Source organism: Dinoponera quadriceps, unplaced genomic scaffold (genome assembly GCF_001313825.1).
Source record: "Dinoponera quadriceps isolate SergipeBrazil2010 unplaced genomic scaffold, ASM131382v1 scaffold1750, whole genome shotgun sequence".
Lineage (NCBI taxonomy): Eukaryota > Metazoa > Arthropoda > Insecta > Hymenoptera > Formicidae > Dinoponera > Dinoponera quadriceps.
In genome coordinates, this window is record NW_014556445.1 from 82,726 (window position 1) to 95,690 (window position 12,965).

The 12,965-nt window shown below is 40.2% G+C and overlaps 3 protein-coding genes across 3 annotated transcripts; 1 reads left to right on the forward strand and 2 right to left on the reverse strand.

The window, feature by feature from the left end:
* Positions 1-586: 586 nt before the first annotated feature.
* Positions 587-7,420, forward strand: LOC106747481 (armadillo repeat-containing protein 4). The gene is made up of 9 exons (XM_014625044.1): positions 587-1,044; positions 1,162-1,462; positions 2,394-2,597; positions 2,815-2,901; positions 2,990-3,238; positions 4,281-4,712; positions 5,239-5,643; positions 6,777-6,998; positions 7,301-7,420. Exons 1-9 carry the CDS (start codon positions 992-994, stop codon positions 7,418-7,420), a joined length of 2,073 nt encoding a protein of 690 aa, XP_014480530.1. The 5' UTR covers positions 587-991.
* Positions 7,421-7,847: 427 nt separating this feature from the next.
* On the reverse strand, positions 7,848-10,844 carry LOC106747480 (receptor expression-enhancing protein 5-like). Its single transcript, XM_014625043.1, has 4 exons — positions 10,397-10,844; positions 9,659-9,891; positions 9,442-9,577; positions 7,848-9,358 (listed from the first exon to the last, which is right to left on the reverse strand). The coding sequence occupies exons 1-4, from the start codon at positions 10,521-10,523 to the stop codon at positions 9,312-9,314; spliced, it is 543 nt and encodes a 180-aa protein (XP_014480529.1). The 5' UTR covers positions 10,524-10,844; the 3' UTR covers positions 7,848-9,311.
* An 84-nt stretch (positions 10,845-10,928) lies between these two features.
* LOC106747479 lies at positions 10,929-12,907 on the reverse strand. The gene is made up of 2 exons (XM_014625042.1): positions 12,422-12,907; positions 10,929-12,322 (listed from the first exon to the last, which is right to left on the reverse strand). The coding sequence occupies exon 2, from the start codon at positions 12,287-12,289 to the stop codon at positions 11,642-11,644; it is 648 nt and encodes a 215-aa protein (XP_014480528.1). The 5' UTR covers positions 12,290-12,322; positions 12,422-12,907; the 3' UTR covers positions 10,929-11,641.
* Between the last annotated feature and the right edge of the window lie 58 nt (positions 12,908-12,965).

The following is a 12,965-nucleotide window of genomic DNA, read 5'->3' on the forward strand; positions in this document are numbered from 1 at the left end:
ATAGATTAAACACTTATTTTCGATACATGTAAAATGATACCTAATTATTCATTTCCGGCGGATATTCACAGAAGAATCGTATGTGTCCTAAGAAAAGCACGTTTAAAAGTGTGATGGTAATAAAGTAAATCACCAGACAATGAACAACCTGAAAGGAAATAAGAATATATTTTTGAGATATTTCTCCATTCGAGTCACACGTCTCAAAGATTTTGATGAGAAAATCGAGATACATGGAAATATCTGCGCATGAATTACTTCTTGGTCTTTCAGGTTGTAACCGAATCCCCATCGACATATGCAAAGCCACACACTCAATGACATCAAGAGCAAAGTAACGGCGAACGGAGAAGCATATACGTGTACGACAAACATTTGTTCATGTCGTATGACCTCTCATATATTCTCCGGTTTCCTTGACGTCACGTGCATATTTCCACGAAACGCAATACCGTTTTATTCGTCTCATTGAGCTCGAGATCGTTCGATCTATTATTCGGAATTTTGTTTACGTTTCATTTGATTCACTATTCTCTCTCTCTCTTTTCTCCTCGAAACTATTGATCACGAATAAAAATATGCGTGATGTTTCTTACGTGTAATTTTCGCAACACATTGACAAGTTTCCGCTGGGTTTTTTTGAAAATAACTCGAAATTTTGCGGAGGAATTTCGCACGTCAAGAAGAAATCTTTGACAGGTTCGAGACTAGTGCACTTCAGAGACAACAGCGTAAAAAATAAAAGGGCGCATATTATCGGAAATGTCATCAGCACCTCTTTCTTTTTATAATAAGCGTCAGAGTTTCGTTATTTCGGAAGAACCGTACGATTCCGAGCGAGATTGGCGGTAATTGTTTGATCGATAATACGCTATTCCAGCGCGGAAACTGTCAGAGGCACCCCGACTGTCAAAAACAAAGAGTTCTCTCTTTAGGAAGATTCCTTCCCGTTATTGTTCGAGTAAAAGAAATTTAATGCTCGCTGTTAAAAATGCCCCCAAAAAAGAAAACAAACACCGTGACGCTGGAACTGGATCCCGTTGAGTGAGTCTTAATTACGCGACAACCTCCTCGATCTTCATTGTGACAAACATATTTTCGTCTTATTGACAATACGATAACAAATATTCTTAAAATAAACATTCGAATCGATTTTCACAGATCGGAGCCGAAAATTGTGGAGACGATCGAACCCGAAATTACGAAGCCGAAAACATTGGTGACTGGAGAACCATATGGTCCTCGAGTGCGTCTTGTCAGCGAACAAGCCGAAGAAGAGAGTTCGGATGACGAGCTAGAGTCCGAGAGCGAAGAAGAAGACAGGTATCTTCAAAGGGACCAGCCGGATGTACCTTCTGAGTTCTGGCACATACAAAAGCTCATCAAATATATGAAGGCTGGCAATCAGACCGCTACCATGGTGTCTTTGTGCCTTCTAAAGGATTACGATCTCACAAACAAAGTACGTCATGTTCCTCATTAACTATACGTATCATGCTTCTTTAATTTGGAACAATTTATTGTTAGGCGATGACATGCTACGTTTTTATACTAGATGATTTAAAAGTCCAGAAATGACTAGTTATCTCTGACATAATTGGTTTTATGGAAAAATGTTTGAGACAAAACTTGAAGTATTCAAACAATTATACTATCCATCAATATATCTATCAATTGGAATGATCATCATCATAATAAAAAATGTAGAAGTAACTATGTAAATTTTTTAAGGTCATCTTAACGGTTACTCCAAGGGTCATTCCAAGGTAATTCAAGGCACAAAGATATTGCTATTTAATATAATTTTTTTAACACTACAAATTTTATCTCAGGTATTTTTTTCATAAAACCAATTATTTCGGAGATAATTAGCTGTTTGCGAACATTTAAACCACTTTGTATAACTTAATTAGAGGTAATATCGCTCATATTTATTCGCTTCGGTGAATTAATGCCCGTCCTAGATCGTTTCGTGATGTCCTTTTTTACCGACCTCACATATTTAGGTCACACTCCAAAAACCCTGCTTATTATTAGAATAACTAATTATTTATGCCCCAAATTACGGTTGGGGTTTTTTTGTACGAGGTCAACGGATTCTCTTAAGTGTATTACTGCGGCGACGATCGCTCAACTATTTGAATGACTATATTCTGCCTGCGTTCTCTCACTTCTTACTTTTATTTTTATATTTTTATTTTTATATTTATGTTGCTAATAAAAATGTATACACATAATCGTATAAATTTTCTGCACCAGTATATCACATCTTACTTTGTGCTTTGCACTAAAGGGATGCGTTTCTCGCTAATAAATAAATAAATAATAAATAAATAAAAATTATTAAATAAACTTTTGACCTCGTCCGATTAAATTTGTTCGTGATAATACAGGATATACAGAAGGCTATTCAGGGAATGGGTGGTCTCGAGGTTTTGGTGAACCTTCTCGAAACGAAGGACATCAAATGTCAAAATGGTTCACTCTCGGTTTTGTTGCAAATTGCGACTTCTACAGAAATGAAGCGACATCTGATCGACTTGGACATCGCAACGCCATTAATTCAGATGTTGAAACATCCCGCCAGAGATATTCAGGTCGTTCATTAACCCATGATCATTCATGCTTAATGAATCTTCGATACGTTCATTAATTGTCGATCCACGAGTTAGCCTACAGATTAATTAACTGATCCATCACTTGAATATGTCATAATATTAAATTCCATATCTTTGACCGCTGTCGTATGATATCCAATGTTAACACATTACGGGATAGTTAATCTAATTATAAGATAATTCGGTTTGCTTCCAGGTTTTAGCGGCCGAAACGATGGCAATTATAGCTCAAATAAGGAAAGCCAGGAAACAGATTCGGATTCGTAGTGGAATACCGCTCATAGTGAGTGATCTGTTTTTCATTACGCGGAAGATGTGAGAAAATTTAAAAGAGCCGGGGTGTCACGAGTTACGGAAATTTTATTCGACAGCTGGACGTGATGGATGTGCCGGACGAAGTTCTCCGTCGACCGTACGACGAATTGAACGAGGCCAACAAGGAGCTGGTGGCGGTCGCCATAGGCTGCGCCAAAGTTCTGGACTCCCTCGGCAGCAGTCCAAAGATCAAAGAAGAGCTACGCAAGCACGGCGTCGTTCGCCTGATGTCGCGCTTTATAAGATCCAGGCACACCCAACTGATCGTACCCACGATGGGCATCGTGCAGCAGTGCGCTGATCTGGTTTACCTTACAAACTTTGTTTGTTAACGGATAGAGAGATAATATAGACATTTTATTGTAATTTTACGCGTAAACATGCGTCTGGATTTGTCGATTTTTTAAGTCTGATAATTTCTCACAACCCTAGCACTAGTAGCACAATTCATTGGCGATACCCCGATGGAAATATCATGCAGAAAATTTTCGATTCTCTCTCAATTGATCCCATTTCACTGTCATTCCGTCAATGTACGCAGTTTTTAATTAAATTCGGTAAATTTCAAGAGTACTTTAACTTTCTTATATTCGAGTACTGATATACTGTAAATTTGATGAACAATGAGATGAAAGTTACTGAAAAACAACTGAAATGTATAATAATAAATATTTCAAAATAAATCAGAATAATTTTCATCATGGAATTCAATGTAATGCTGTGAAATATAATGAAAATTAAAGTATAATTCTGAGAATAAAAGAACTTTTGAAATATTAGATGTCATGAAATTTATCGAATTAAAGCTGCGTGCATTAACGAAATGGGGTCAATTGAGAGAATATTTCAGCAAAATACTTCCATCAGGCTACATTGGCTCAACATTGGTTATATTGGCATTCATGGGCAATTGGGCGAATGTTACCCGATATAAAGCCACCCGGATAGCCAAACCTGCTGAAGCAGGTTTTGTGCAGTATCTGCTACAAATTGCTAAACAGCTTGTTAGTAGAAATATAACAGGATCTGTCGTTTTATAATCCATTTAAACGTATTTGGAATATACTGCAGATCCTGCTCGGTTTCTACTGCCGGTTTGCTGTCAAACTACGTAAGGCAAGCTTCGCCAACTACTTTACAAACGTGAATCAATATCGGGGTCGAATTTATGGCCAATACTCGCTCAATGAATTGTGCTACTGGGGATTACTTACCAGAGCTGACTCTTATCGGCCTCTTTCAAGTAAGAATCGTACATCTCGATAATCTGACTCGCGTATTCTTCGTTGTGTGTGTTTTACACATGTTTTACGCGCGCATTTTGCTAATCCGCTCGCGTGTTCGCAGAACGTCTTCAGGGAGGAGTTCGAGCGGGTCGGCATCATCAACGAGCTGGTGCGCCACTTGAAGAACGACAACGTTAAGCTCAAGGAGAACTGCGCCCTGGCGATCTTCAAGTGCGCCTCGAACCAGGAGACCCGCAGCAGGGTGCGCAAAGCCGGCGGCCTGGACCCGCTGTGTCGGCTCGTGCAGAGCGACATGGTACGCGCCAATAAACACCTACTGGCTGCGGTGACCGGCGCCGTTTGGAAGTGTGCCATCAGCCCGGAGAACGTGGCGAGATTCAATCAAAACGACCTGGTAGCGTCGCTGGTGCCACTTCTCGAGGAGAACGAGGACGAGCGAGTGTTGACCAACGTCGTGGGCGCCCTCGCCGAGTGCTGTAAAGATCCCGCTAACAGGAACGTCTTGAGGGCTAACGAAGGCCTGCCGAAACTGGTAAAGATCAGCCGTTCGCACCGGAAGAGCGCACCCCCCTCCCCCCACGTCCCTATACTTCCCTCGCGGTGGAACGAAACTTCGGTCCTTCAATCCGCGAGACGATAATTCCGCGTGTTTACGCCAACGCGGAATGAGCGGGAATGTCGCGGAATACCCGGAGGGAAAGAGATCAATTAAAAGTCCCTTAAAAAGATTACCACTCGCCGGCGTCCAACGGGGACGTTACGTCCGAGTAATAAAGTCAATAATCGCGAGTCTCTAATGACTCTCTCAAACAATTGTCGAACGAAATCTCGTCGTGTCTCCTGACGATTCCGTAACGATTGTTAATATTACCTTGAAAATTTCATCGTCCTATCGATATTGGCTCGGCCATATCACGTGAATTTGCGCGAGACGTAATTCCCGAATGAGACCCCGATGATTAATCGAGTTACATTACAATGTATTCGATGTACATACTTCTCCTTCCGTAGTCGATTGTTATATCATAGGATAGCGGGACAGTTGGGAATTTTTGCAGATCAGGCTGTTGAGCGCCACGTACGAGCCATTACTGGAGAACGTGCCGCTGGTGCTGAAAGAGTGCGCCGTTGACGAGATGTGTATGGACATCATCAACGACCCGCAGCACCGACTGGACGGTGTGCGATTGGTCTGGTCTCTCTTGAAGCACCCCAGCGATGCGATCAAGCGAAACGCCTGTCTCGCTCTGGTGCCCTGCATCAAGCACTCCAAGGACTCGCCGGAGATGGTGCGCGCCTTCGTGGGCGGCTTGGAGCTCACCGTCAGTCTGCTGCAGAGCGCGAACACGGGGGTGCTCAGCGCGGTCTGCGCCATGATCGCCGAGATCGCCGCCGATCCTGAGAACCTGGGGATCTTGACGGATCACGGCGTCGTGAAGAAATTAGCCGCCCTCGTGGAAACCGTGAATACTACACTACAATTAACTTGCACAGGCGGCACGAGATATTCGATGAATCTCGTGAATTCTCGTGAAATACGAATATGTTCGTAATTGCAGAATATTCGAATTGAATATTCGATGAACATGAATATTTGGGATATTCTGAGCAGAGATTGTGTGTTCATAAAAAGAACGTTTTCGGAATATTCAGATAGTTTGTTTACTGCGCGTGTGCACTGATCTAACTAAAAAGTAGATAATCTTGTATATTCATATATACCGTGACATACGTATTTAATTGGAAACTGAGATTTGCATGTGACACTGCTCTCGTGTGTTTTTTAGTTCCAGTAGTTCCAGCTCTCCACACACCTGTCCAGTCAACACCGAGCATCAGTTATATTACATTCATGTTATAATTTCGCTCTCAACAATGTAAATGTTTTATAACGCTGAGCGTTATATAATGCTTACATTGTTGAGTGAGAAATTATAACATAGATGTGATATAACTGATGCTCGGTGTTGACTACCTATAACATTTGATAAAATATTCTATGCACATTCATAGAATATTTACAGTAGCGCCATTCAAATATACTAAGAACATACCATGAACATGTAACAATGTTTGCATTCTATGAATATGCAAATATTCGTAACGAATATTCGCAAAACATTCATAGAATATTCCTGTGCTATCTGGGTTAACACTCAATTTCCTAATTAATATTTTAACCTTCCTACACGGAAAAAAACACGGAATTTTTATCAGGCCGCTATTCTGTTGTAAGGAACCGAGTTGTTCTTTTCTGCCGTGCGCGGAAAAAACAATTCCGTTAGTGTAACTGAATTCTCCGTTCGCTCGAAGAGACCGGACGAAAACTCGGTCGTAGGAACCGAAAAATTCCTGTAGGAGGTTTCCCCCGAGAAACAGAGATATCACTTTTCGCCGAGTCTTCGTCCGGTTCCTATTCACTTGCAGGAACCGAGTTTTTCCTTCTGTATATTCAACGAAGTTCATAAGTGAAACGCACTTATGAACAAAGCTCTACCTATCGGAATGTATTGCTTTATCTTTGTTTTTCTTCTTACGGTTAGCAGTAACTACTCGCTCTTTGCTAGTCCTGCATGTGTCTCTGTCTTTTGTCAAGGACGACGAAAGTCTACGGGCGAACCTGACGTTAGCGATAGCCTACTGCTGCGAGTGGGATCGGAACAGCTACGAGTTCGGCAAGCTTAACGCCGTCGCGCCGCTCGTTAATTACATGACCAGCAAGAACAAGAGTGTGTTGAAGGGCGTCTGCATCGCCGTTTACCATTTGAGCAAGGAGCCCCTGAATTGCGTAACTATGCACACCTGCGGCGTTATCAAGGTACGCTCGTAAAGCCTTTAGGTTCCTCGCATACGCGAGGCGGGAATCGTGTCGCTCGATGTTGAAAAGGCGCGGCTCTGCAGAAACGAGTTTTTGGCTAATCCTGAGAGTTACTTCGCGAAAATATGGAAAGTTCATACGAAAATCCTCGCAAAGACGCTTTTTAACGTCACGAACGATTCGATTGATGAAGACGACGAAATGATAAATCGTCGGAAGCATTCTTTGTGTTTTATCACCTGTATTGGAACTTTTGATCGAACACTTGAGAATTTTTATGTCTCGGTGAATTTTTGAAACAGCACGTTCTGCGTCTGGTGGGTTCGGACGATCCGGAGGTGCAGATCGCAGCTGCGTCCACTATACGTCACATAAGGAAGCTCGCATTGACAGCGGAAAAATTCCACTTCAACGAAACGTAATCTTCTTACACTTTTCACGCTTGGAATTTAAAGAGCACAACCGGCGATCTTTATTTTAAATTTGTCGAACCGTTAAATTATTTCTTTATTTGCAAGTACGTGTTTCGAAAAGTAAGTAAAGATAATAATTTCCGTTTGACAGAATAATTTATAAAAGGAAGGAATTATGTGTGTGTGTGTATGCATATATTGATTTCATTACAATCTGCACATTGAAACTCCGCGTTACACGATTATGTTGCATTATTCATTTGCGCTCCTCAAATTAAATTACCGCTTGTACTACTTAGTGAGACTTTAATTATCGTTTAATTATCTCAGTGCGGTTTTCCACAGGAGCACGCTGCAGGAAACCGATTTCCGTCTGTGAATCGAATTGCGACAATGAAAGAAGCAGAATGGGGAAAGAGAAGAGAGAAGGAGCGTATAAAATAAAAAGTTATTTATTCGTGCACATTCCTCAATTCACCAATTTACAATCATCGTCGATATATATTTAAATTTACATTTCCGCATAAAACCCGTAAACCCGGCGAGAGTCGCAACATTGAGCGCGTAGTTGAAACGAAGTAAATCTTTTTTAGTGCAATCGAGGGGAAAGTTTGGGAAAATTTGGTCTCGAGGTCGCGAAAGAGTCGGATATTCGATCCGCACTTGGGACGTTGATATTATCGGATACACAACTACCGATAGTTAAGTTACTCAACGTCGATACAAAGTCTTAACTTGAGCAACACATATCTTAGGGTGCGTCTATACTTTAATAACGAAGAATGTAACGTAGAATACTTTAAACGAAGAACAGACGACGGTCGCATGCAAATACGATGCAAGTTCTCACACGTGGGACGTAGAAAGTTAAACTAATCGCGGATAATTGAGGATACACCAACAGTCCATCCTCTCATCGCATTTTGGCGGCTCATGAACTAGCTAAGGAGGCTCGCTTCCCTGAATGCTTTTGGAAAAAGTCGTATATATTATATAGACGAGATATCGCGCACATGATTAGGTGGCAACAATAATAAGAAATTTACCTGAGTCTCGTATGTCATTTCTCACACATCATACGAATTGGAATTTCTAAAATTTCCCAATGATTAAATGCCTCTCCTTAACAGTCATGTCTAAAAACTTACATAAGGCATACTAAAGATTGGGCTCCACCAACGTCGATCTTATCAGATTGATAACAGGAACGATTTAGAATATGCAGCGTCGAGAAATCACTGACGTCCACAAATGATCATTCAGTTCAAAATTTAATTTAAATTAAAATTTAATTTTAATTTAAAATTTAATTTAAAAATTTAAATGTTTAATCGATGTTGGTGAGGACCTTACGTAAAGATACACTAGTATATAGGTATTAACAATCGCTACGTATAAGGATGGCGGAGACACACGCGACATTCCTATCCTATAATACAAAAACACTTCAAACACTTCTGCTTTCAGTTGAGCAACTGGAAACAAAACGCATATTTCCGTGCTGTGCCGGACCTGCCTAACAATCCTAATTCTATAATCAGACTATCACACCAGCTTTGCAAACGATTTATTCTTTCAGAGGGAGATATTTTTTTTTTCCTTTCGTTCATGTGTCTCATAGTGTTCACATAGTGTTCACTATATTAACATGAAATTTTACTCAACCAGTTTTTCCTAGCAACTTTAACAATCATCAATCTTGTGCGCGGGTGTGTGTGTGTGTGTGTGTGTGTATACTTACAATTTTTTGCCCGGTATTTTTTATTATACCATTTAAAATGTAGGACACTTAGAAATATTCAGAAAAGCACAAAGTTCACAATTCTTCCTGTTAGGATCAAGACATAGAAGGAAAGACAATTGGACTTTCTAATTCCTGTTAGTGTGACTTGTAATCTTGTTAATCTTGCTTGTTGGTCAATAATGCTTCTGCTGCAGTTTTGACTGCTGCAATGAGAACGCAATTTTACTTTTCCAGTTATGCATATTCAGGCATCACTCTTGAGTCTTCCATGCTCTAGTTGTCTTACCTGTGTCACGCGCATTAGACAAAAATCTGTCTAGTCCAGGTTGATACTGCAAGAACTTGGGACGGATGATACGCCGGTACAGAATCAAAGAACCATTGTACTCAGTCGGTGCCATCAACCACACATAAAATATGCACTGGAACAAATTCTCTGTGATTTACGAGCTTAACTCTTGGTAGTGTCTGTACCTCCAAAGGCAATATCTCTAAAATCATACCTTGAACAGCCAATAGACTGGGAACCAACAGACAATATACTCTGAGAAAAATTCTATTATAGTAAATACGGCAAAAACGACCCAATAAGTGAGCCACTTTGTATCGTCCTCCTTCTTGGAAGTTTCCAGCGCCTTCATGGATTCGTAAGCAGGATACACAAAACCGATTATGTTGCATACCAACTGCTGTCCCAGTCCAAATACTAAATACACAGCCAGCAGTGTTAATGATCCTACAAAAATGGGAGGAGAAAAAAAATTACGGTCTCTGACATTTGCATCATTGATCGAGTAATGAATATTGCATCATTCGCGGGAATCCGATCGTGAACATGCAAAATGCAGAGGGCGGAGCTTTTGAAGTAGTGATGTTCTCTCGTTTGATTAAATCCGAACAAAGATCAACAGGTTGCAGATTTTCCGGAAAGAGGCGGATATACATTTGTCCGAGAAGAGAGACAGAAAAAGGGAGCGAGCGAAAGAGAGAAAGAAAGAGGGAAAGATATATATATATATATATATGTGTATATATATATATATATATAGAGAGAGAGAGAGAGAGAGAGAGAACAAAGAGAGTAACGGAAAGAGGAGCTACGCACGATTGCATAACGAGCGATAACGAGCAGACGGATTGCATCAACATCGGCGCGATTAATTATTATCTAAATGTATGCGGCGTCCGTGTAATCGATAAGAATGACTCGGAAATACGCGCGACCGTTCCGTCTGACTCACCAAGAAAGATATACAGCCGATCGACGCCGGTCTTCTCTTCCGCCTGGGCGAATACCTTCGTCCACGGCTTGCTCTCATCCCTCAGTGCTTTCTCGAGGCATTCCTTCACGGCGACGATTCGTGCCATATTCGTTGGAATTATCCGACTCCGAACTTTGTGCGTGTCGTTGGTTAGCCGAGTACCGCACTGTCGCCGCTGTCCTTCCTTCCTTCTTTCAATAGATGGCTCCAGAAGCTCAGTTAAAGGCTTGTTCCCAACGTCCTTTTAAATCCTGTCGCCGCTGTGCGATATGATCGGCGTTCCATCGATCGATCGACCCCTTCTTTCTTTCGATCTCGACTATCGCAAGTTCGAACGTGGCGAAATCGAAATGCATCACAGATACATGATGAGAATTAACCCTTAACGTTCCGACTCTTAATTGTGAATATCGACCGGCAACTCCAACTTATTCTCATCATACTTCGACTTGCAAGTTTTTAAGTGTAAGATTTTAAATGCTACAATGACGTGTAAATAATAATATTAAAGTCATTCAAAACAATCTTTATTCATCTCAGAAGTAATATAATTCTGACTACAATATTTATATTAATTATAATTGAGTAATGTGTGGAATTTTTTAGAACATTCATCGGGATGCAAACCGGGTTTGCGTTCACGGGTCTCACAGTAGAAAACCGATTGTTTTTTTACCGCATTACTTCCTTTTGGTGAACAAACAAGACACTTTTTCTTTTTCCCTTTCGGCAACTGATTTATTATATGGAGTTTCCCATCTAAACGTTGTTCCTTATCTATTCCGGAAGGCCTGCCATACGCATTGTTATTCCGAAAGTTACTTACGAGCTGACTTCCTAATAATTTGACAAACTTCTAGTGTGACAAAGCGCTTTCTCCTTTCCTTTCCTGAGAAATCTTGTAAAGTATATAAGCATTTATTACGCTTGTTTCTAGTCCCCAAAAGGAACAATTTCCACCATTTCAACGATTTTCTCAGGAAACAATATGTTGATGCATATTGATCGGCTTTATCTACACCACCCATATTACTCGTATAATCAGCAATTGGTTTTGAAACTTCTTCAATAGTATAATTTCGTGAAAATCTAGTTATGACTCTTGACCCGAAGGTGTGATACGTGCTCAACAAGCAAGGAGTAAGTAATTTGAATGGCGTATTGCAATTGTATTTGAATTGATAAATTTCGGATTAGAAATTCCTTGTGGTGTTTGCAATTTCTTTATATTGTACCTGTTATGTGGCATTTCATTTGTAACAATTCCTCTGCCAGGGTTAAACTTGTATAGTATCTATCTGTGTAAACATGATATCCCGCACAGCCAGGAACGGAATGTAACAATTTGTTACACAGATGTAAAACTATTCGTGATGATACTGGCAGATCTGGTTTTATAAGATCTTGCGATGTGAGTTTACCACAGTATGGTAAAATGCCATAAACGTATGCGGATTTTGCGTCGACCAGGACAAATATCCGTATTCCCCATTTAGTAGGTTTCTGTGGATTATAGGTTATAAAACTAATCCTCCCCTTAAATTTTACAACAGCTTCATCTATAGAAACTTCTTTTCCGGGTACAAAATACTCTCGGAATTTCTCGTCCAAGTATTCGATGAAATCGTTTACTTTTTGAACTCTCGTTCTGATGTCTTGAGCTTTTGAAGCATTCTCATTCAAGTGTAACATCCCAAAAATTTGCAAGAAACTCTTCTGGCTGAGTATTTTGCTAAAGAACGATATTCGTGTTTCAAATTCCTTTGACCAATAATTTTGAATGTGGCTCACATAAACTGTACCCATGTTCAGTATGACGCCAAGAAAAGCTTTCATCTCTTCAAATTCAACCCCACACCAGTCATTCCACATAGAGCATTTTGATAATATCCTATCTCTAAGAATCTGCTTTGCATATAAATTTATTTGTAGCGTAATGTTTTTTATTAACGCATTAGTAAAAAATAATTGAAAGTACTGAATAGGTTCACATAAATTGTGTACCTGCGGACCAGGAGTTTTTGTACCAGTCGAAAATTCAAATCGTTGTGGAATGATATTTTAGTTAAAAATTTCCTGTCAATCAGAAGATCTTACGTTATAAATACTCTCGGTTAAATTTTCTTCCTGTGATTTTCTTCTCCATCATCTGCACTTTCGTCACTCGATGAAAGTTTTCTTATTTTTCTTCTTCTTCCAGGAACAAGAATATCACTATCACTGCTGTCACTATAACTGCTTTCCAAGTCAACAGCTACATCGTTATAGATGCGAAAATCAAAATTGTCATCGTCACTATCTATATTTTCCTTACAAAGATAATTCATTTTTCTTCTCGACATAATTGAAAAATAGATGGGTTTACAATAAAACAGGTTCAGATCTGACTCTCTTTACTGATCGCTTGTAACTCACTGAGGAGTATTATTTTTTATTTGTAAACAATTACCGATAACGACCCAAAAATACATTTGGAGTAGAGCGCCGCACATCGGTGGTGCTTGAAAGGCACACTTGGAGTAGAGCGCCGCACATCGGTGGTGCCTGA